This window comes from Argentina anserina, chromosome 6 (genome assembly GCF_933775445.1).
Source record: "Argentina anserina chromosome 6, drPotAnse1.1, whole genome shotgun sequence".
Classification (NCBI taxonomy): domain Eukaryota; kingdom Viridiplantae; phylum Streptophyta; class Magnoliopsida; order Rosales; family Rosaceae; genus Argentina; species Argentina anserina.
This window is the reverse complement of record NC_065877.1, coordinates 36,162,870-36,186,787: the sequence shown is the minus strand read 5'-3', so window position 1 is coordinate 36,186,787 and position 23,918 is coordinate 36,162,870. Positions and strand designations below refer to the sequence as shown.

General features: G+C 38.0%; 2 protein-coding genes across 2 annotated transcripts; both read right to left on the bottom strand.

Moving 5' to 3' along the window:
• Positions 1-385: 385 nt before the first annotated feature.
• On the bottom strand, positions 386-3,124 carry LOC126800310 (uncharacterized). The gene is made up of 6 exons (XM_050527657.1): positions 2,837-3,124; positions 2,696-2,736; positions 2,420-2,583; positions 2,208-2,307; positions 1,950-2,119; positions 386-1,331 (listed from the first exon to the last, which is right to left on the bottom strand). Exons 1-6 carry the CDS (start codon positions 2,974-2,976, stop codon positions 786-788), a joined length of 1,161 nt encoding a protein of 386 aa, XP_050383614.1. The 5' UTR covers positions 2,977-3,124; the 3' UTR covers positions 386-785.
• A 1,926-nt stretch (positions 3,125-5,050) lies between these two features.
• On the bottom strand, positions 5,051-17,073 carry LOC126800307 (nuclear pore complex protein GP210). The gene is made up of 21 exons (XM_050527652.1): positions 16,759-17,073; positions 15,988-16,253; positions 15,168-15,331; positions 14,870-15,086; positions 14,322-14,668; positions 13,436-13,615; positions 13,199-13,334; positions 12,967-13,115; positions 12,593-12,704; positions 9,754-12,501; positions 9,527-9,639; positions 9,294-9,365; positions 8,743-8,818; positions 7,969-8,076; positions 7,657-7,798; positions 6,840-6,911; positions 6,543-6,753; positions 6,320-6,386; positions 6,115-6,206; positions 5,864-5,924; positions 5,051-5,723 (listed from the first exon to the last, which is right to left on the bottom strand). The coding sequence occupies exons 1-21, from the start codon at positions 16,932-16,934 to the stop codon at positions 5,365-5,367; spliced, it is 5,868 nt and encodes a 1,955-aa protein (XP_050383609.1). The 5' UTR covers positions 16,935-17,073; the 3' UTR covers positions 5,051-5,364.
• Positions 17,074-23,918: the final 6,845 nt, after the last annotated feature.

The following is a 23,918-nucleotide window of genomic DNA, read 5'->3' as shown; positions in this document are numbered from 1 at the left end:
TATTCACTTCGATGAAGACATGAAGTCACTCAAAACATTTAGGTCATTTAGCATATAGTGGAGTAAAGTAGTGCATGATCACTCACCTAATACGAATAGATTAGAGAACCCCCCAAGCAGTCCGAAAGGTGCTTGTGATGGATGCTATAATAGCTCAGAAACCACCAGAGAGCTAGAATTGTTGACAGTTTTGTCTTGGCCTTCAATATGATAGATCAAAATGGGACAGGAGGTCTCCCATTATTGGCGCACATGAGCTCACTAATGTTTCTTAATAATTTTACGATAGAATAGCTATGAATGGTTCTATTCGCTACACAGGTTGTTCCATGTGAGATGGTTCTTAATAGCAAACCAGAGAAGGGGTTTTTGGAAAGATTGTACATATTGGTAATGAGGACCACTATAAATAAATCCCTCGAATGAACAGGCTGATATACATGATCAAAACATAACAAAACCGACGACTCTTTGATGTTTACGAAGTACATAACAAATTACACAGTAGAAGCCGAGAGAGCAGTTTAGACGAAAAAAAGGTACGGAATAAGAAATGTGTATTACATCTGCACTGCGTGCAGTTTGTTGATGTCGATTAGCAGAAAAGATAAGACAAAGACCAGGTCACTTTGATCGCATATTTCTGGGTGAAGGAATTTTGCCCTCTTAAGAAATTAAAGAGCAGAAACCAGGAACATCTCTGAGATGAAATAAATGAAACTGAAAACAGAAGCTAGTTTCTCACTTGGCTGGAAGGATTCCTTGGACCTAAAATACAAGACACACTACCTCCCATAAGGATGATATCGACCACTACCAGCACCACCATATCCTCTACCATAAAAGGAAGCTCCGTAGCCTCCTCCAAAGCCGGCGTCATAGCCACTTCCACTCCCAGTCCCGTAACCACCACCAGCTCCACCACTGGCACTTCCATATCCCCCATAACTCTCACCACCTATTCCTCCATAACCACCACCACCACCTCCAAGATCATAACCTCTGCTATAGGCTCCTCCATAACGGCTTGCATAGCCTCCTATTGAGGTTTCACCCCTATAAGCCCCTATACCCCCACCGCCACCACCATACACTCCATAACCACTAAACTCACTTCCAGTATATCCTCCATACCCAGTGCCTCTACCAGCATAGGCCGTTGTGTTCGACCTATATGCACCTGCACCACCATAGCCTCCACCGCCAAATCCACCATAACTATCTCCATATCCACCAGGACCACCACCATATGCAGGCCTAGAATCATGGTACCGTTTTGATGGGGGTGGGGCTACACTCTGCTTCTTTGGCTCTGCCTTTTTTATCTCCACCTACAAAGAAAGAACAAAATATTAAGCCTCTTGATTGATCATGGATGCATCTAGTGAAAGAAACGACTAAACCATACAATCATTCCAGGGTTTTTCCGCATTGTAAATGGTTTTTTAAACTGGTCTTCAAATTTAACAAAATAATACGCTTTCAGTGATATGCAGGCAGCTATGTTAAGCAATAACAACTGCATATGATTGTAAATCTACTAATCTTTTTATCAAATCCAAGAAAGCTCAAGAGAAAATGGAAGAAAACTGAAATAATAATGCCATCATGGAGTCTTCCAAGTAGCTCACAAATAAGGACTAATACCGCAAGTGCCAACATAAGAACAAAATATGCAACAAACATATTGACAAACAAGATACTACGTTCTCCGTGCTTTTAAAGTTTTGAAAAGATGTATAAGTTCAAGACCTTTCCTCGTGTGAAGATAGTGGGACACAGTTACATCTATTGAGTCTAGCCTACAACATTCTATCACCTTAACTGACAATCCATGCAAAATTCAAGAGATAATGCGCAAAACAAATATAGTAGCTAACGCCTACTAGTAATTCTGAGTTCAAACAATTAATAACATGTTAAGGCCTTTCTCTCAGAAGACTGCTTACCTGAGCTCCAGCAAACTCAAGCCTGTTCCCTTTGTCCAAGAGATCATCAACTGGTTGCTCTGTCTCAAAGGTAACAAATCCAAATCCCCGTGAGCGACCGGTAGAATGGTCCCGCATAATCTGATGTTCCTTAACCTCTCCAAACTGTGAAAAGAAGTCGCTAAACTCATCTGCCCATTTACACAAACACGCATGTAAGTACCACCACAGCTACTTTGCAGATAACATTACACTGAAAAAAAAAACAGAACAGCTCACCTTCATTCACTGTTGTGGGAATTCCACCCACGAAAATCTTCTTTGTCTTGAAATCTTTCGACCCCGCTGCTCCCCGAGGTATCGTCCTCTTGATCTCCACCTATCAAAAACCACAACACAACTCAACAACCGAACTCATACGACGAAAAAAAAAACAAACAAACACTACACAGCTCGTAATCGAAAAACGAATAAAAGAACAAAGCCCCTACTTGCTTTCCATTGATAACATGAGCCTCCTCTATAACAGTATCAACCACAGAGGGATCAGCATAGGTCACAAACCCGAACCCCCGGGGCTGCCCGGTTTTCCGATCCTTCATTATAACCGAATCTACAATCTCTCCATATTTACCAAAATGCTTCACAAATTGAGCTGCATTACCACAAACACCACAAAATTCAACACCCCTAAACTCACAAACCCTAAATTTAATCATAAAAAAAAATCGATACGAATTCAATCAAATCATTAATTCAAATTCTACCTGCAGTGGTCTCTCTCGCCAAACCCCCTATAAAGATTTTCCTACGGAATTAACAAACTATAAGCTAAGCTGAGATTCATCCCTAAGCCTGATTACAAAAACGGCGTCGTTTAGTTAGGAGGAGGATGAGAGAAGTTATACCCGGGGCTGGCGCCGTCGCCGGTGTGAGGCTGAGATGACGGCTTGTAGTCCTCGTCCTCCGCCTCGGGAACTCGGTGGTCCGGCCGGTCAATGTGTTCAGGCTCTCCGTCGAGGTTGGCGTCGTCGGTGTGCGAATCCATGGCTGGTTTCGAATTCGAGAGCTTTATAGAAGAAGAAGAGGAAGTGAGAGCTTAGCCCTAAGAGAGAGAAGAGAAGAGAAGAGAAGAGAATGAAAGAGTGCAAGTGAGAATAGAGGAAGCTCTTGGTTTCCAAAAGTAGTAGAAAGCTTATACATTGAAGAAGGCTTAAACCCTGGAATTTATTTTTTTGAATTTTTTTAATTCATTATATATATATATATAGAAAATTACAACCAAATTTAACTACGAAATGATAAAGAGACATTGAAAATAACTTACTTAATTAATTAAGAGCGTCGAAGACATGAAACAGAATGGATGAAATGATCCTAGATGAGCATCCGAGAGTGATCTCAACTAGTGGAATGACTCAACTTTCCTAAAGAATGAGGTGCAAAAATTAATTTATACGTCAATCTCTATTATTATAATTAGAAACGTGATTTTATTGTCAATAATTTCACCAATAAATTGAAAATTTTAAAATGTTCAATTATTATAAATGAATCAATCCATGAAAAACTATGTTGTAAGGGTGATTATAGTAAATAGAAAAATTTATAAAAAAAGATTAAAAAAACAGTTTGGTAACTATGCAGGAGATAACTTCTCACTATTTTTTGTTACCATAACTTCTCACTGTCATTCAAACACTAATCGATGACAAAAATAAGATTGTAGGAAGAATAAATTGAGGGATTATCATTACGAATTTTTCACATGCACCGCACCAGTCAGGATTCTAATAGTAAATAATTCCTTTTTTTTTATTGGTGGATTGATTAGAGTTTATCGTAAAAAAATATTATCATTGATGAGCCATGTCAGAATGGACAACTGAACCATTTCTCTCGATTTAATTGAAGTCATAACTCATACCCATTTATGGGTATAAATGTATTTTTCTAATGTTTTCAGAGCGTATTTGCTCGTTCTCGACACATTTCCGACATGTTATGGAGCGTTTCCTGACGTTTCCTTGGGGCCAAACGAATGCGCCTTTCAATATACAATGGAAATTGCGCCGGATATGCCGGGAGACATGCCGGAGGTGATCGAGTACGTTATGGAAAAAATAATATTACCTCTCTGGTTTCAGTTGAAACTGTTTTAAGCCGGCTAGGCAAAACCCAGTTGCATATATTTTACCATTTTGATTTGAATGATTGTATCTATCGGCCAACTTCATTCCTCACTCGCTAGAGAACATGAGGTATCGAAGTGGTAGAAAATTTAAGGTAAATTAATCACGAAGCTAAGCATATAATAGACTGTTGAAACCTATAAGAGGTGAAGAGCATTAGACAATTTCTCCGATTGCATCTTATTCCATTGGTTGTGGTCTGAGTTCCGAACAATCCAGTGTTTCAAATTCAGAATAAGCTATAAGATGTGAGCATAATGTCACATCCCGTCAAACTTATCCAAATTTTACCTTGAGCATTCTAGACGGATCCGGAATATGGCGGAAATCCTTGGAAGGTCATGTAAGATGCTAGAAGACGTTGGAAGTCTCAAGAAGCCTTGAGACATTTCCAGACATCTCTAGAACCTTGGAGAGGCTAGGAGAACTAGACCACTCAAGAATTCTCTAGAACACTCAAGGTATCACTTAGACTTGAATAGACTTGTGTAGAACTCTCTAGAGTCATCTACATTGTATATAGTCCTAGAATTCTCTAGAACTAGTGAGGTAGGATGAAGATGCCTATAAATAGCAAGGCACCCCTCTCATTTCATCCATCAAGTAAGCAAGCAATCAAGCAAGGAGCATACTTGTAAGCTTTCTTTATTTGTTCAATATAAGTTCTTTTTTGAGATATTCTCTTTGCCTTTCAATTGTTCTAACATGGCGTTTGCAAGATTAAGGCTGACTTAACATAAGGGAGTTGCTAAGGCCGCACGAGTTGCATAGCGAAAGAGTAAGCTCGTGACAATAAGCTTCAAATTGTTATGCAAGGGTTGAACAAAATGTCTTGTTAAGTCCAAGTTCAAAATTATCCCTCCTTATACCGGTAGATGATATAGAAAATTACATCCCACTATCTAGTGCCGATCACTCAAGAGGTCCAAGTTCTAAATTCTTACTCCTTAGTCCCTATCGAATATGTGATGCTTTGAGAATGGAAAGTTCTACTAACCTAAATTCAATCTACTTTTCCATTGAACAAAAGTAAATTCAAACTCAAGTCTTACGGCATAATGCTAAGGGATTTTGATGGAGCAGTTTGTTAGATATGCAGAGTTACAGACTAACTACATCGGACTGGCCTCATTTACACCAAAAATTGACAACAATGCCCGGCTCGGAGTACTTGCATTTTACATGGGTACATCTTTCTGAGATCTGAGTGTCCTATCTAAATTGTTAACATGCAGCCCAAGAAACTAGAAAGTATTCTGTGGATTAACCCTCCTTCGTGGCTCTCGCCTGTAGTACGGGGTTTCATCTATCGTTCTCCTCACATAATCCATGAAGGGCTGAGGTGTCCGGGGTGACAGTTCACTCACAACAGCAGGGCTGGCGCGTTCAGGTGTGACTGGGGATGCCATACTTGGGGCAGCAGGAGCAACAGGTATATGAGATCTATCCGGTTTGTCAGAATGATATTTGAAAACAACCACTATCAAAATCAGTAGAGCAAGGCCTCCGAGCATGGTTGGCAAATGGGTATAACTGATAGCGGTACTTTCTGATGCTGCTTTCTCTCCAGGGTCACCATTGACATCAATTTCCACACTTTGACCTGCATCAGAAAGGTCATTTATCTTAGTCTTCTCTTTTTTTTGGAATATATTTATATTAATCTTCTCGTCTCTGTCTGTCTCCGAAAAAATGAATGGTTACTAAAGTTTAGTTTCAAAATATAGGACAAAGATTGCTCACCATTAGATGGGAGCGTGATGAATATGGTATCTTTGAATCTCTTGGTGCCTAGCATTTTGACCTGAAGTGTACAAGAATGACAATCCCAGAAGGAATCACAATTCAACAGATGACATAAAATTAAGCAAGCAATTTGTAAGTATCACAATTGCATAAGCATTCATCCATACATCACCATAAAAATTCACAACCCATACCAATACTCTTCATTTTAACATTTAACAGCAAATCACATTTAACATCATGCTCACCTCATACTTTGCACGCCCAGCGATCCCAAAACCCTCTTTATGGATGGGAGTAATGAGTAATAAATCACGGTCACGCCAATAAATTTCAACATCTACAATTAGAAGACAAGAAGTGAGGTCAGACTTCAGAGCCACCAGTATTGCACCAGAGGAGAGCTGCGACAAATGTGAGGCTGGCAAAAAGTTCAGGCTTCTTAATGCTTACCTGTATTTCCCAGAATTGTGATAATAGTCTTGTTAGAATCTGGAGTCAGATTCAACTGGACTGAATCCTGAAACATTCAAGCAACCACGATATCAAACATTCGACAATAATTTTAGTTTCATATGAAAAGATCTACTTCAAAGAAAATCCAAGTATCAGGAACTCATAAGTGCAGTAAGTTTAATGTCTCAGCAAAATTCAAAATGCGTGCTGCTATACCTACCTTGCCCATCTCCAGAACAGAAAATCCTCCAACAAAAAGAGCAGATGCGGATCCCGAAACATGATCAGCTCCTTTCAGTGAAGCATTGATGGAAACAGTTATATCTGGTTTCATCTCCTTGGACTTGAAACGAACCAGATGCTCTGGTGTGTAAGGGAAGAATAGGCAATATGAGTTACCAGTATCAAGATCAATCCATGGCTTTGAATACCTTAAGTCCATGAGAAAAAGAATATTAGAGCATGAAAATGATTAATCAGTAATCACAGCCAAGAGACATAGTATAGGAAAATATACCCAACAAAAGGAGGGTCCACGCTACAGAGATACTGGAGTCCCTTGGTGCTCCCAAATGCCTTAAACTTGTCGCTGTAAGATTTTGAAAAAAAAAACCAACAAAAAATGTAAAAGGGATTAATAGAAAAAAAAACATGAAAACAATTAATGCATCAAGATATTGTAGATCAATACATCGTGGTCTTACTCCTAGCTTCAACAACCTACATCTAGAATCTAAAGTAATAATTTTTTTGGACAAGAATATATGTAGGGTAATAAATGTATAACATACTTTACTGAGAATTTAATTATATATATATATATACAGGCCGTTTCAGATGCGAACGTTCCGATTCCGGCGACGGCAAGCCACAACGGCGCGGCGGACAAGCACAGCCACACTACCCACCTCCCGGCGATCCCGTCTGTGCCGGCTGGAGCTCCATCGGCGACCCATGGCAGCCGGAATCTGCAAAAATCAAATTTGGCAGATTCCGGCGATTTCGCAATTCCGGCCGCCGTGGGTCGCCGATGGAGTTCCGACCAGCAAAGAAGGGACCGCCGGGAGGTGGGGAGTGCAGCTGTCATGGTCCGCCCCGCCGTTGCGGCCTGCCGTCATCAGAATCGGCGAATCCGTACCTTATGTAAGGTACCGACGTCCGCACCTTAAAATTCTCCTATATATATACATACTGTTTGGTTGTTAGCAATTCTTCCTCTATACGTACGACCAACTCAATATGGCTTTTTTTAATGACACACCTATAACCATACTGACTACAAGATTTATTTTAGTTAACATTTTTTTCCAGTACAACATGTCTGGGTGACCAACCTGATCTTCACAGAGAAGTTATATCCTTTAGTAGGGAAGGGAACATTTGACAATGTCTCTCTTGGAGCATCAACAGAAACAATATCATCTGTTAGCACTGTAACTGTTGTTCGCAACTTCATGCTTGACGCTTCAAAGCGTACTGTCCACAGGTAAGAAGTTATGAGTGTGAGTAAGGTAAAAGTTATTAGATAAACTTGTGAACTGACATCAAATCATGCAGCAAAATTTAAACCTACATCAGAGTATACTGAAGGGAAATGGAAAGTGTCATATTAATTAGAGATGCAGTAGAGTTTTATTTACTTGTACCTTGGGTTGTACCCACACCAATTACTTCAGCTTCTCCAGATAATGGGGAGACAGATATGACACTTTCATTGCCGTTGAGCCACCGACCAGATATTTGATCATTTAAACCTATCAAATCATGGTAAATAGATTACCAGTGTAACACAAGTGAGGTAGAGATCAACTTTTCTCTTCAAATTTTAATTCACAGAAAGCTCACAAAAAAAGAGGTATTTAGAAACCTGAGAAAATGTTTGTCTAGTGAAAGAATTAACTCTTCCTCATCATGTATGCCTTAAATTACTACAATGTAATATCTGCACATCTATACATCCAGTTTTTATGCATGAATATATTCGGCTGAGAGCCTTAGAGTTATGCACAACCAACACACAGAATTGAATTCCCAACATACGTTTGTGACATCAACTCCATGCATGGGAAAGATAAAAGGTTGTATGTTTGAAATTAAACGCAGTATACCCAACTGCCTGTAAGATTTCAGACAATCTAAACCCAGCAGTGTACTGCACTCAACAATAACATGGAAATATCTAAATAAGAAACAGTATCACTTTGACTATCTACTTGTGTCCTAATTATTATAAGCGAAAATGGTAACTCGAAAGGCTCCATCATAAATCACAGTTCAATAAAGACAATTTCTGATACATCTAACTAAGATAAAGTGGAAAATGATGCATACATAGTATGATTACATATATATGTAGATACAATCTGAATTTACTTCTTGAAAGTAAATAGTTACAAAGAATCACAGTTACAAAGACCTACCTTCTATGCTGAAGTTAACCTGGCTTCCTATATGAATAACTGGGTTCTGAGGATGTATATGCGCTCCCACTGATATCTGAAGAAAGTAATTTTCAGTTGACCTTGAAGATGCAACAGTAGCATACAGAGTACGTGTGTAACAAACCACAAAGATTTCCAAAACAAGAACCCACAGAGCATATAACACAGCTTTAATATATTATATTTACAACCAACAACTTTTGCTCAGTAAAGCTTTCAATTTATTTAATTTATGATAATATCAGCTAGGAATATGAGATTTAGAGTTTAGAGGAATAAAATAGACTAGAGTAACTTAAGTCATTTGTGGGTAATGACTAATGACATTGTCAGAACTTTGTACGACTTTCTAACCCAAACCCCCAGCTTCCTTCACTTTACAAACAATAAAGAAAAGAGATAATGAATAATCCATTGGAAACCTCTAACTTTCCAGATTACCAGATATATGTGAACGCACAAGCTCCACAGAGATGGCAACTAATTACTTTTCCAACACTTTCAGGATTTTAGAGGGGTTAAAAATGTACCAGGATATAGTCGGACTTCAACGGAATACTAGCAATGGATACTCTCACAAGAGCTCTACCGTGTCGCATTGCCTTCAAACACAAAGGAGAAAAATGAAGCAGTCAAAATATGTTACAGGCTGAACATATACAAACGTAGAAGTAATGTGCTTCCACTCCTTCCAGTACTAAATTTCATCACAATAAGAGATTTATTATTTTTCTTCTGAAGGAAATCAGATAATAAATTAGACCTTGAGATGGATGATTCCACTTCCAGCGAGCGTCGTGTTTACAGACACAACATCAGGATTGTCAGTTTCAACATCAAAGAGGACGGTGTCATGTGCTTCATAAAAAGGGTTTCCTGGTCCAAGCAAAACCACAATATAGACTTAAGACTCAAATCTAAAAACATTAATTAAATTTCTTTTTCCATTCAGACAACCAAAATTACTTGATAGAATCGGAACATTGATACCTAGTGCCTCCAAATAGGTTATTGGGAGAGAAAGCTCAGCACCAAGAACAAGATTGATCCCACGAAATGGTAACCAGTCATCTGAAATCCTTATTTGAGCCACCTCAGCAACTTTGACACAAGCAGCAATTTCAATTCTACCTGTCATTTGATCTTTTGCCTGAATGCATGCAAGATTGTTACTTTCTGATGTCTGTATTCTGTCCCCATCAATGGAAATAACATCTTTCTGCAGAACTTCATTCTTGTCGGGACCATTTCTCAATAAAGAATAGATGATAGTTCCTTTATGATTTTGACCATCCCCTTGGCCATGTGAGTATGAAGTTAGAGGTAAAAGACTAGTTGTAGTGTAATGAGGAGGAAGAATCCAGGTTATTGGAACTCCAAGAGCAAGCGGGGGATCGGGCACCACCAATATTGATACAGAGGCATTGAAATTTCTTCGCCATGATATAGAATTGGAAGATATGAATTCACATGAGAATGAGACTGCGGCATTTGTCCTCCCAGCAGATCTTCCAAGCACTACTTTTATAAAACCAAGCTCTTCCTCACTAATATGGCTTGTAAAACGAAATTTTTCTGCATAGTCTAGTTGAGACCCATACTTTTCACTATTCAAGTGCTCTAATCCATAGAAACTCAACACCTTTTCATCTTCTCTACTCCATTGATAATTTTGGCATTGCTCGTAAACAGAAAACAAATTACCCTCAGAAAACACAGGATAAAGTGGCATTTCTTTGCCAACACCAAGCAGTTCACTTTGTGCAGTCAATATCACTGAAGAAGGAACTCCTACTTTAACACTGGCATATGCTTGACAGATCACAGTATCTCTATTTTTAAAGACTGTGGCACGAATAGTAGTGTTCCCAGGTAAGCTTGCAGATAATCGTCCTGATGCTCTATCTACTCTTGCCACTTCATCATCCATACTAGTATATTCAACATTAACACCAATTGTTGGGCCTCCCTTCAATTTAAGCACATAAGATGAACCAGGTACAAGGAATATATCATGGGGGTGAATTTCTGGTGCTGCATAGACTTCAACCATTATTGGTTCACTCAAAATTTTATGCCCAGATTGCTGCAAAGCACTGACATAGAAAGTTGTAATCCCAAGATGTGAACCAAAAATCTTAAATTTTGGGACATTTATATACGCACCACCTGTGTTTGAGATGTCATTAATATCTAACACCTCAATTATTTGATCCTCAACATGCACTCGAACACTAATGTAGGAAAACTGATAAGAGTCAAAAGTTCTCCCATCACTAATACCGGCCGTTATATCAATAGTCTGTGAATTCCCTTCCATAAGGCATATAACTTCTGGTGATATGATCCTTATCCAGTCGATCTCCGCAACTTGTACCACAGCAAGAGCTGCAAGTGGAGGAGCAAGCCCGATATCATCCACTCTCACGAGTGCTGTCCCCAAACCTTTAGGGGAAAGCATCAGTTGTGAGCATTGTAAATCTGTTGGGGGTTGAAAGACTTCTACTACTTGAGAATCATTTACAGCAACTTTCAGAAAACAGCTCCCACCAGTAATTGTCAGGTTTACCTTAGCATTTGGATTGAAAACTACCAAATGAAACTCCGGACTAATCCTCAATGTAGACACAAGCTGCAATTGAATAGCATCTGTAAGAACATTCTCTGAACTCTCAAGCAATGGTTTAGTAGTATGAAGACCCATAGTATTGTGGCAGCCAACAATAGTAGCACGAACAATACACACGCCCGACACATCTTGCAGGCTCAAATAATTTTCCCAACTGTATTTTGATCTCTGTAAATTATCAGCATCATCCCAATAGGCCATCCCATCACAACTGCTAAGTTCCCACTGCAAATGAAGAGATGATGAGTTTGCAAAAGCTTCACCATCACTACTAATGCCAACTGCAGCTAATCTAATGGTGCGGTTATTTGCCACAGTAATGGGAGAGACACGAATCCTCCCTGAACTACGGTCAGCCTGAATTGCTGTCATTATAACTTCAAGTCGATTTAGCAGTTCATCAGCTATCAAAGCAATCGAGGTAGGTATACTACACATAAGAGACAATGACACGTCAGCCACTGTAGGCACAGGATGGTCATCCCCAACAAGATTACCACGTTTGAACACAATATCATAGGTTCCCAGCTTCTCACACGAAACTCTGTACAAACTCTTATAGGTTTCAGATAACTGTTGCACCGAAGCACCAACATCATCAGTGTGACCATGCTCTTTATTTAAGATTACCACAGTTTGCACAAACTCAACACCATTTTTCCACTGTTTGGGACCACCAAGAAGCATGACATCCAGATGTGTTCCAGGAACAAGGTACATTTTATCCAACTTTACCAATGGACTATCAGTTTTTGTTAAGGCCAAATCAAAAAAGTAACCACCATAATGATTTCCATCACCAGCCTGATGAACATTAAGTGGTGGATATGCCGCAATACGCGAAGATGCTTTTAAGACAATAGGTCCATGAAAAGGGCTTTCAAAGTTTTGGTATTTATTAGGTAATGTAGCGTGAAGAGTAGCTCGACCAGAAGCAGAAGCATATAACTCTGCCCATGAACATGGAGAACCATAACTCGATGTATGGAACTCAGTATTTCCTAACATGTGTAAATCAGATACCTCCCGTTGGACAAAGACAAATGGCCCACTCCCTACCTTCCACTTTATGAAGGAACTGAAAGCATCACATCTATAAAAGTAGGCACCTGCAAGAAATGTCACCACTCATTAATGAAGAATAAAAGTTGCCAGAAACAAAATTAAAGTAGTCTGTGGCTCCAGAGTACATGACAATACCATTTGATGCTTTCATTGTTACAGCAGCTTGAAGATGTGATCCTACTACAGTCTCCACAGGGAAGTTAGGCAGCATGGACATAGATGCAGGGACAGAAACTTCAACAACCACCTACAATAGAGGACTAAACACTATAAAATCTAGAATCGATAATTGGGATAACAAAAAAGGAATGTGAAAATTGATAGCAAATGAGGCTGGGGGTCCAGATGGGTGTGTGGAAGAATCTTGAGATCAACCATTCAGTTGTTCAGAGAAAGTTTCAAATCAAGCAGCCATTGGCAAAAGTAAGAAGCATAAACGAGCAAGTATGCAGATACTCAGTTCAATGAGGCAAAAGGAGGACAACTAATAGATTCTCTGATTGTATTACCTCATCATAATTGAATGAATCAAAAATGGATAGCACTTTAATAGTAGCTTTACCAGGCTTCTTAGCCTGGACAACCCCAGAAGCAGATACAGACACAATACCCATGTCTGAGGAGTACCATTTGTAGTCTGTAGATACTTTTGCACAACCTGTGTAATTAGTAGTGTTATGAGCAATTAATCAACATCTCAAAATCATATCTAAGAAAATTTGAGCACAAAGAACTACAAACCTCCTGAAACCTTCAGCTCCAACTCCTGATAAACAGCAGGGGCCCAGGGAAGTAGAATGATTGGGGATGCAAAATTTGTGTCCAAACTAAACTTCACTTGATCACAAATAGTGATTTCTTGCACAACCTTGAGAACCTGCAAGACAAATGAACCGATTTAAGCAAAAAAGGTACAGAGAAAACAACAAAAAATGCAAAGATCAGATAATGAAAATAACAAATAAAAATGAACATTACCTCCTTCGTTTCATTTAACGCACTAAAAAAAGACAATGAAGCTGTCAATCTTCCCTGTCCCTGTGAAATTGCTTTTAGGACTACAGAATTCTGCCAGCTATGTTTGACCGCTATATCATCTGATAGAGGAAAAATTTGCCAATAATCTGACTGAGTTTTTGACAGCTTTAGATCATCATTCTGCAATCAGTAAAGCATTTTATCAGCAGAAGGTAGCAAAAACCATAATGGACATTTATGAAGTAAATCAAAGAAATTTATTCTAATAGAAAAAGGGCCATGCATCATCAAATGTGAAAGTATATTTGAAAAATGAGGACCCAAACGTTGTAAAGTTGGATATATATATATATATTGGAGAATTTTCAGGTGTGGACGTCCGTACCGTACCGACCGTACGGATTTGGCGACGGCAGGCCGCAACGGCGGGTCGGACCACGACAGCCGCACTCCCCTCCTCCCGACGGTCTCTTCTGTGCCGGTCGGAGCTCCATCAGCGACCCACGGCGGCCGAAATTGCAAAATCGCCGGAATCTGCCCAGAAACTTGAATTTTGCAGATTTCGGCCGCCGTGGGTCGCCAATGGAGCTCCGGCCGGCACAGACGGGATCGTCGGGAGGTAGTGCGGTTGTGCTGGTCCGCCGCGCTGTTGCTTCCTGCCGTCACCGGAATCGGGACGTCCGCACCTGAAAAGCTCTGTATATATACACATATATATATATAGAATTCGAAAACATACACAAGATAAGAATCAGATTATGTGGGAACAATGATGGCTTTATCACTATGCTAATCTATAAGGAGACTCGTTACCTATAATTCCCAAATGCATAACAACTGGATATATCATTATGCAAACAATATCTTGGAAGGACGCATGCAATACCTCTGTGATGTAAATTTCTTGTGCATCTGGACCCTGGGAGAACACCTTCATTTGAATGAGGTATTGATGATCAGATACACCAAACCAACGGGTCATGGAAGGAATTGCTTGAGTTCCTTGCACAGGATCACCAGAAGCAGACAGAGGTGTCATGTATAAATATAAAGAATCTGGGAGGACAACATTGAGTGAGGATGCTTGTATGTGACCCGTAACCCTTGTATCTTCAACTATGACATTTGTTACCCCTAAGCTCAATGCATTAGTCAATCCCATCAGAGAGTCAACATGAGCAACTGAAGAGTTTGATGAAGACCATTGATGATGTGGAGACGGCAAGGTTACAACTGTAAAGGTTGAAAGCCAAATCAACAAGAGTATGATGGCGGGGCGTCACTAGAATAGCATGTTTATACTATTGAAAGACAGTTGAATATGATACGATACATAACTATGATCATTAGGATCATATAATTTGACAACACACTGGAATAGGCCCAAAAATACAAATTCAAAATTCTCTATCTGAAGAAGGAATAAGTTAGAACCTTGAGCCTTGTTCTGACGAATAATTTTTAGATTATAACGAACAGCAGCGCCAACAAGGACAAGTACAGGTGAGGGAGGATCGAGTGACATGGCTTCGGCTACAGTTAGGACAATCTTATCAGCCATGTGCTTGAATTGTGGCTCAAGCAAATGCACAGAGACAATCTCATGCCCAATTTCGATTCCTTTTACAACACACATGTCAGAGAAGACACCCTGTTGCAAGAGATATTGTTAGATACCGATTGATAAATAAGTGGCATATTGCTTATTCACACCAAGAAGAAGTATGCATACACTATCTTCAAGTTTTATTTGGACATCTAGGTCTCCACACAATCCGCCACAATCACTCAGGGGTGAGTCCTTAAGAGGAACATGAACAAGGTGATGAGATACACTGGTTTCAGATATTAGCTGCCACGTGAATTGCAATCCCACCAGTGACGAAAACACATTTTCTGCAATGGACAATGGCATGTTGTTTAAACTTAAAAGTTTTCTGAACCAAATCAAAACTAAATTGAAGGGAAGACAACTAACAAACAATGGTGGAAAATGAATGTAGTAGGTCAGCATATAAGGAACCTCCTAATAATTTTAAAATCCATGTACAACTTAAACAAGCATGCATTTGATGTCAGTTGATGCATGCAGTAAGCTAATCTAATGAACACAGAATAATATATGCACCATCAGACAATCTAACAGCACAGCATGAACAGGCCAAGCTGCTGGATCTCTAGTATAAATTGTTAAAAAAATCTCAGTCCCTTTACAACTACAGGAAAGTATATACTTATACACTTAGACACGCACACAGAAAGCAGGAGAGTTTATATGTCACTGTTTATAAACCAGACTTGCACATTGTGAAACTAAGAAGGGAAATCAATATAGTACCAAGCATTACTTAATAAGGATTGAGTGACAACCCAAAACATTACCCAAGACAATAAAAGAGATATCAGTGTCTATTAATTTGGTAACAAAAAGAGAGAACAGCGATATAAATGGGCATTAGCAATTCAGTGCATTTTCAACAACTCAAATAGATAATTTAATAAGCTCGTACATATTGCAATGATCATATGTACGATCAACATCATATATTTACCTTCATTATCAAAGGCACGGACTTGAAGAGTGGCAAGCCCATCTAAGTCAAGTTTAACTGAATTATGAAATATCTGGATCCTGGAAAGTTTATCGATAAAAACTTTGCATCTAATCACGACTCCAGTATATACGTCTGTAGCATACACAGCTGTCTCCTTCCTACCACTATAAGGAGCAACAGATCTCAAGCGTGCGCTTGTTGAGCAGAGACTAGTAGAATTACGCTCAGGCAGAACATGAAGAATATCATGATGATCCCACGACCTGCGAAAAGCAACACTGAATTTAGGAAAAAGAGAGATATAAACATTAACATAATTCATCCAAGCACTGGTTAGACATAAAGGCAAAGGACGAAACGCCTCATGAAACACCATTAAATGAAACAGAATTACATTTCAAACACAAAACTGATATCAAACATCCAAACTAGAGAATATATCCATTCTTCTACAACATTATTTTCCAAAAGTTCTGACTGACCAAACAGAGCTTTGTGGTTAGCCAACCTGATCAAAATGTTATCAATCCTAAACTCAAAAAGGGCAAGCAAGTAAGATACAGCTTAATGAAACCACATGTAAAGCTCTACTTCTATGTTGTCGAAAACATGTTCGATTTCAACTACAGTATTGAAAATATGAAACCAAATATCCAAATTACCTAACATTATACAGATGAGCACTTCAAACCTACCCAAACAGAGCTTAAAGCTTTCCCTATCTCACTATAAACAGCTCAATAACTACTACCAGCCTAGTTCGCTCACCATTTGAAGCAGCCGTCGCTTCCCTGAAGCCTATACTCGACCGGGTGCGTCATCTTCGGAGGCAGCAGGATATTGACATCAGCAATGTGCGGTCCGCCGGAGCTCAAATGCGACGCCGATTGCTCCGCCACAGTCAAAAGAAGCAGAGCGAGTAAGAAAACGAAGCTCGACGACATCTTCAACAGCGCCGAGTACTAGAGCTCAGGGGAGATTAGCATACTAGTGAAAGTGAGATTAGCTTAGGGTTTGAAAGAGGAGGAGGAATCAGAGAGACCCAAAAATTAGGGTTTAGGGTTTTGGGAGAAGAAGTGAGCCAGTGAGGTAGAAGAGGAAAGTAGTAATAGTTTGTAATTGCCCTGGATTTTCTGAGGCCAATTATATACCCATGACTCACCGATCAGTGAGTAAAATTTTTTTACCTCCACAGTATAAACGTGAATGCACCAAAGGACAGTATAACCGGGTGAAAAGAGAAAATTACTTTTTTCTGACACAAATAAGAGAATTACAACTTTAAAACGGCAACCTCTTACGTACTCAAAATACCGGTACTCTAATGGGTTGACAATATATTCACCGTTGGTTGTTATTAATAATTAGAATTCAACGGTTGAGATTGATGCTAACATAATTGAGAATCAAAACTCTGAACATGTAAGAATTTTACCTTTAAAACCTCTAATATATATGTAACGTAATCAAAGTAAATAGCAAAAGAAGAAGAGAGTGGGAATAGCTATGGCATCTATCACAAAGTTGTATGCATAGTTGACATGAGTGATTGAACGAATCCGAAGACTAGATTTCCCATCAGTAATATCTAAACTTGCAATTCATTCATGCACATATATAGTAAATATGGACAATATTATCAAACAAAATACATAATATGTTTTGGGCTACTAAAGGACTTACCAATTCACTCATTTCCCACCCTATATAAAGAAGAGTGTGAGAGGTAAACAAATAACACTTTGTTAATGAAAAAAATCTAAAAAGCGTTATGGAAAAGGTTATTCGTGTTCGGCGCACTCGATTTTGAAAACATGGAAAACAAGTCTACGGATACAACACTGATATTGTGAGTAGATATGATAAACGTTATTATGTAGTATTGTTTCCAAAAAACAACTAACAATAAAACACGACCAAAGGCCCAACTTTTTCCTCTTTTCCCATAACCTCCACAACACCATATATCTCATGTGGTTTATTTATTAGATTTGCAACCTTCTCTAGAGTCTAAACATATAAATTATGAAGAAAGAGTATGAGAGATAATTGAATCGGTGTATATCAAATTTAGAGCCATGACTGTTCTCAATGAAAGTTTTGGAATTCGTATAACTAAAGTCTAAATACAAGTTATATTGAAGACGAGAGTAATGTGATTTGATTGTTTGAATAATAATAAATATTCATATGCATAGACCATATATTCCACACAAAATAACAATAACAACCCTCATATGGAGCTTATGAGGAGTTTAATAATTTAGAACTACAAATTTTGAGGGGAAACACTTAAATTCATAAAATATTTCAATAATATAAAGACATAAAATATGAAAGTTTCAACAATCATTGCTAGCTGTAACTAGGGTCAATGTTTCTTAAAGTTAATGAACGAAGACTTATTTCACACATCACTCGTATGAAATTTGAGAAAGTTGGGGTCTAGCCCAACAACCATCATATAAACTCCTAAAGCTTTCATTAGCTTTCATATTACATCATTATTGTTGCACGCTTGCTATAGCATAGTAAAAGAAGCTTAAGATAGCTCCTTAATCTGTCGCTTAAAGGTACATACACTATTCCTTGTGTGTAAATTTGGATTTATAGTATACAATCTCCTAAAACTTCCCTTAGCTTTCATATATGTTTTATATATGTCTTCAAAGTTTAAAATTGGCTTTGCATGCTGAGTCTTTAGCTTGCAAATGTGGGGTCTTCAAATAGTTGTAAACCAAGGTTTGTGTGTCTAAAAAAATAGGATTTGACTATCATCGTTTAAGATTAAATTTAGACCAATAATAAAGTATGTTGTTTTGGATGAAAGTATTGGAATTCATAGAATTAAGAAAAAGTTATATTTAAGCTGAGAGTAATGCAATTTAATTGTTTGAGTAACAATAAAGTTCATATGTCAGCAATTTCATCACTCTCTCGATCTCTCAAGCAAAAAAAAAAGGATTTGATTATCATCGTTTAAGATTAGTTTTAGATCAATGATGAAATATGTTATTTTGGATGAAAGTTTTGAAATTCGTAAATCTGAAGGCAAATTATATTGACGTTGAGAATAAAACGATTTGATTGTTTAAGTCACAATAAAATTCATATACTTGCAATTTCATCTCTTCCTCGATCTATAAATAAAGATGTGACAAACAACGTTTTCAATCTCTTCACAAATTTTATGATTAGTTGAGAATTTTATTCCCAAATCTAAATCATTTTAGAGGAAAGATCAGCTATGTCCATACTTATTGAATATTATATATATATATATATAAGAATTTTATTATCTTTCATTACAACAACATAATGTTGAATTAGCCATTATTTAGTTACTTTTGGCTTATGAGTTGGAAGATAAGGAGTTGATTCCCCTCTTATCTTTATTTTTCTTTTAGATTGTTTAAAATAGAAGAAGTTCAATGTACCACAATAATCCAAAATAATGCAGGCACTAGTTATCATATCACTGCCACTACTATACATATATCCTTCAATGGTATTTAAAACATGTCATTTAAAAAAACACCATTGAATTTTCGAGTCCCAATTTCAAAACAAAAGTCATGTTTTAGAAACGCCATCGAATTTCTGTAATTTTCACGGCTTTTCTAAAATGCCATAAATTTTTACGGCGTTTCTGAAAACGCTATAGTAGTACTATTTTAATGGTGTTTGTAAACGCCATGGAAAGTTTTCAAATCTACGGCGTTTGTCAACGTCATAAATATTAGAGATTGATATTAGAGTACTGTCATTCTTGTCAAGACAGGAGAAAGTAGCAAGGCTGCTGGAAAGACCGTGAACCTAATCAGAACCAGAAGACGAATCCTTATGATAAACCTTTTTGAGATGTTTGTTATCGTTGCAAGAAACCTGGTCATCATTCTAATGTTTGTCCATAAAGAAAGAAGGTGAATTTAGTAGAGAATGAATGAGAGAACGATGAAGAGGAAGAGGGTAGAAAAGATGATGATTACTGTGGGGCTGAGTTTGCTATCGAAGAAAGGCTGGAGAGAGTTACTTTGATGTTACAAAGAGTCATGCTAGCACCGAGGGAGGAAAGCCAACGACACAGCGTATTTCATTCTGTCTGCTCAGTGAATAACAAGGTATGTCAGATAATTATAGACAATGGAAGTTGTGAGAATTTTGTGTTGCATAAACTGGTGGATTTTATGAAATTTCCTACACAACTTCACCCTAGACCTTACAAGCTGGGTTGGGTAAAGAAAGGTCCTCAAGCTGAAGCCACAATGTCATGTAGAGTTCTTATCTTAATTGGAAAGCACTATCGTGATTAGGTTATGTGTGATGTGATTGATATGGATACTTGTCATATACTGTTAGGGAGACCTTGACAGTATGATCTAGATGTTACTCACAAGGGCATAAATAATGACATAATGTAATGTTGTTTACTTGGAATCAGCACAAGATTGTGATGGCTCACACAAACACTTCTAATGGTTCCAAAAAGGAGACTTCGAGTTTCCTTACCATTACCAACAATGAGTACAAGCTTAATGATGTCTTCAAAGAATCCAAAACCATTTTTTCCTATAGTGGTTAAGGGTTTAATGGCAGTAGAGAAGCAATGTGGGGAGGTTTCTAAGGAGGTATTAGAGATGTTGGAGGGGTTTAAAGAGTTAATTTATGATGAGATTCCCAACAAACTTCCTCCCATGAGGGACATCCAACATCATATTTACTTTATCCCAAGAGCTAGTTTATCGAATCTACAACATTACATAATGAGCCCTAAGGAGTGTGAAATACAGGAGATTGTTGAAGATCTGTTGAGGAAGGGGTTCATTAGAGAGAGTATGAGTCCATGTGCAGTTATGGTCTTATTGGTGCCTAAGAAAGGAGGAACATGGAGGATGTGTGTGGATAGCATGGCTATTAACAAGATAACTATCAAGTATAGGTTCCTCATTCCACGCCTCGAAGACATGTTTGATGAGTTAAATGAGTCGAAGTGGTTCTCAAAAATAGACTTGAGGAGTGGATATCACCATATCCGAGTCAAACCTGGAGATGAGTGTAAAACAACATTCAACACCAAAGATGAGTTGTATGAGTGGTTGGTGATGCCATTTGGGTTGTCCAATGCCCTATCACTTTTATGAGGATTATGAACCACGTTATTCGTCCATTCATTGGATCTTTTGTTGTTGTTTATTTTGATGATATACTTAGTTATAGTAGAGGTAAGAATGAACATTTGGAGCATGTGAGACAGGTTCTGAAAGTGTTGTAAGCTAACACGTTGTATATTAACTTGAAGAAGTGTACTTTTTGTACCCAAAAGCTATTGTTCTTAGGGTTTGTTGTTGGAGAAGATGGTATACATATTGATGAGGAGAAAGTGCGTGCAATTAGAGTGTGGCCAGCTTCTAATACAGTTTCAGAGGTGAGGAGTTTTCATGGTTTGGCTACCTTTTTATAGGCTTTTTGTGAGGGATTTCAGCTCAATCACCGCACCAATCACTAAATGCATGAAGAAAAGCAAGTTTCATTGGGGTGAGGAACAAGAGAAGAGCTTTGCGCTTATCAAAGAGAATCTTTGTACTGCACCAGTTTTAACTCTTCTTAATTTTGCCAAAGTATTTAAAGTTGAGTGTGATGCTAGTGGAGTTGGAGTAGGAGTAAGAGATGTGTTATCTCAATAAAAGAGGGCAGTTGCATTCTTCATTGAGAAATTGAGTGAAGCTCGTCAAAAATGGAGTACTTATGACCACAAGTTTTATGTTGTGGGGAGGGCTCTAAGGCAATGGGAGCATTATTTGATTCAAAGGGAGTTCATTTTGTTCACTGACCATCATGCTTTGAAGTTCATAAATAGCCAGAAGCATGTGAACAATATGCATATTAGATTGGTAACATTTCTGCAAAAATTCCCTTTTGTGATCAAGCATAAATATGGAACTCTCAATAAGGTAGCAGATGCATTGAGCAAACGAGCTAGTTTGCTGATTACTTTATCCCAAAAGGTAATCGGTTTTGAATTTTTGAAAGAATTATATGAGACAGATGGAAACTTTAAGTAGGTTTGGGAGCAATGTGTCATTAAGAAACAATCAGTTGTTGGTTTCTTTATTAGTGAAAAATATATGTTTCGAGGAAATCAGTTGTGTGTGCCCATATCATCTCTTAGAGAAAAGCTTATATGAGACTTGCATAAAAGAGGTTAAGTGGTCACTTGGGCAAAGATAAGACAATTGCAAGCTTGGAGGAGCGCTATTATTGGACTCATTTGAAGCGGGGTGTCAATAATATTGTGAGGAAGTGTTATATTTGTCAGGTATATAAAGGATTAAAGGTCAGTCCCAAAATACTAGTCTTTATATGCCTTTACCTATTCCTGATGATATTTGGCAGGATGTTTATGTGGATTTTGTGTTGGGACTACCATGAACCCAAAGAGGTGTGGATTATGTTTTTGTTGTGGTGGATAGGTTTTCCAAGATGACTCACGTTATCGCTTGTAAGAAGACTGCAGATGCTGCATACATTGACAAAATGTTTTTCAGGGAGGTTGTTCGTTTGCATGGAGTGCCTAAAACTATTACTTTTGACCGTGATACAAAATTCTTAAGTCACTTCTAGATTACTTTGTGGAAACAGTTTGAAACAACATTGAAAAGGAATACTACTGCTCACCCTCAAACATATGGGCAGACTGAAGTTACCAACATGAGTTTGGGAAACATGATTAGAAGTGTGTGGAGATAAACCCCTAAGCAGTGGGATCTTACTTTACCCTAGATTGAGTTTGCTTATAACAATTATGTGCATAGTGCTCTTGGTAAGTCTCATTTTGTTGTGGTTTATACTTATGTTCCAAGACATGTAGTCAATTTAGCCAAATTACCAAGACAACATGGTGTTAATAAAGCGTTGTTAAGATGGCTGAAGAGGTTCAAACTGTTTGTGAGGAGATAAAAGAAAAACTAGAAAATACAAAGGCAAAGTATAAATCTGGAGCTGACAACCATAGGTGGGTGTAAGTGTTTCAAGATGGCGATTTAGTCATGGTTTTTATGAGGAAAGAGAGGTTTCCAGTTGGTACTTACATCAAGCTAAAACCAAAGAAGTATGGTTCATTCAATGTACTTAAGAGGATTAATGACAATGCTTATGTTATTGATCTGTCTGCTTCTATGGGAATTTATAATTCTTTTAATGTTGTTGATCTGCATGAGTATCATGAGGTTGAGTCTTTTATTGTTGATAATAGCTCAGGGTCGAGTTTTTCTGAAGTGGATGAGACTGATGTAGAACAGATAACACGAAGGATTAAAGAGCAAATGGACCGATGCAAGAAAGGGAAGACTGATATTGTTCATGTTTGGGCTACGAGCTCAGAATAGGGCGAATGATACATTTTCAGAAAGGGAACGGCGCTAGAAACCAAACTTGTTGTTTTGCCACGATGTGTGTGCTTTTTCGAGCATCCGACATCGTTTAGGCTCTCAAAAATAGTTTTTAGTGTTTTCAAATTTATTTTGAATTTTATTTGTTTTAGATTTTATTTTATTTTAACCCATGAGATTTTGTTAGTGCCCTAGGGTTTTGTTTTAGTATTTAAGTTACCTCTTATGGTCGTATGAAACATCTTTCATATTATAAAATTTTTGAGTTCTCTCAATTTTCCTGATGGATTCCATAACTTTTCGTGGATTCGAGAAAACCTAATTTAGTGGATTCAAGGCTGCCGTTAGTGGATTATAACGGATTAGTTCCGTTACATTAAGTAATTAGACACAACTCGTGTTGTAATTATTATTTTTAAGATGTTACTTCTAAGTAGTTGTAGTCGGTCATTTAATTTACTTCTATTTTGTTTGTTCTTATCAGTTAAGTTTTTTCCTGCTAGCAAAAAAGGGCTACTGCCTAAAGAGTTGTCAAGCTGC

Bases quoted from the DNA above. Each gene is read 5' to 3' on its own strand.
- LOC126800310 (XM_050527657.1), bottom strand. From the start codon at position 2,976: ATGGATTCGCACACCGACGACGCCAACCTCGACGGAGAGCCTGAACAC. The intron at 2,308-2,419 runs GTAGGGGCTTTG...GGTTTTTGATAG, and splicing joins ATGTTATCAATGGAAAGCAA to GTGGAGATCAAGAGGACGAT. The intron at 1,332-1,949 runs GTAAGCAGTCTT...CTTTCTTTGTAG, and splicing joins TTGAGTTTGCTGGAGCTCAG to GTGGAGATAAAAAAGGCAGA.
- LOC126800307 (XM_050527652.1), bottom strand. From the start codon at position 16,934: ATGTCGTCGAGCTTCGTTTTCTTACTCGCTCTGCTTCTTTTGACTGTG. The intron at 12,502-12,592 runs GTATTGTCATGT...CATTTCTTGCAG, and splicing joins AACAATGAAAGCATCAAATG to GTGCCTACTTTTATAGATGT. The intron at 9,640-9,753 runs GTATCAATGTTC...TGCTTGGACCAG, and splicing joins AACCTATTTGGAGGCACTAG to GAAACCCTTTTTATGAAGCA.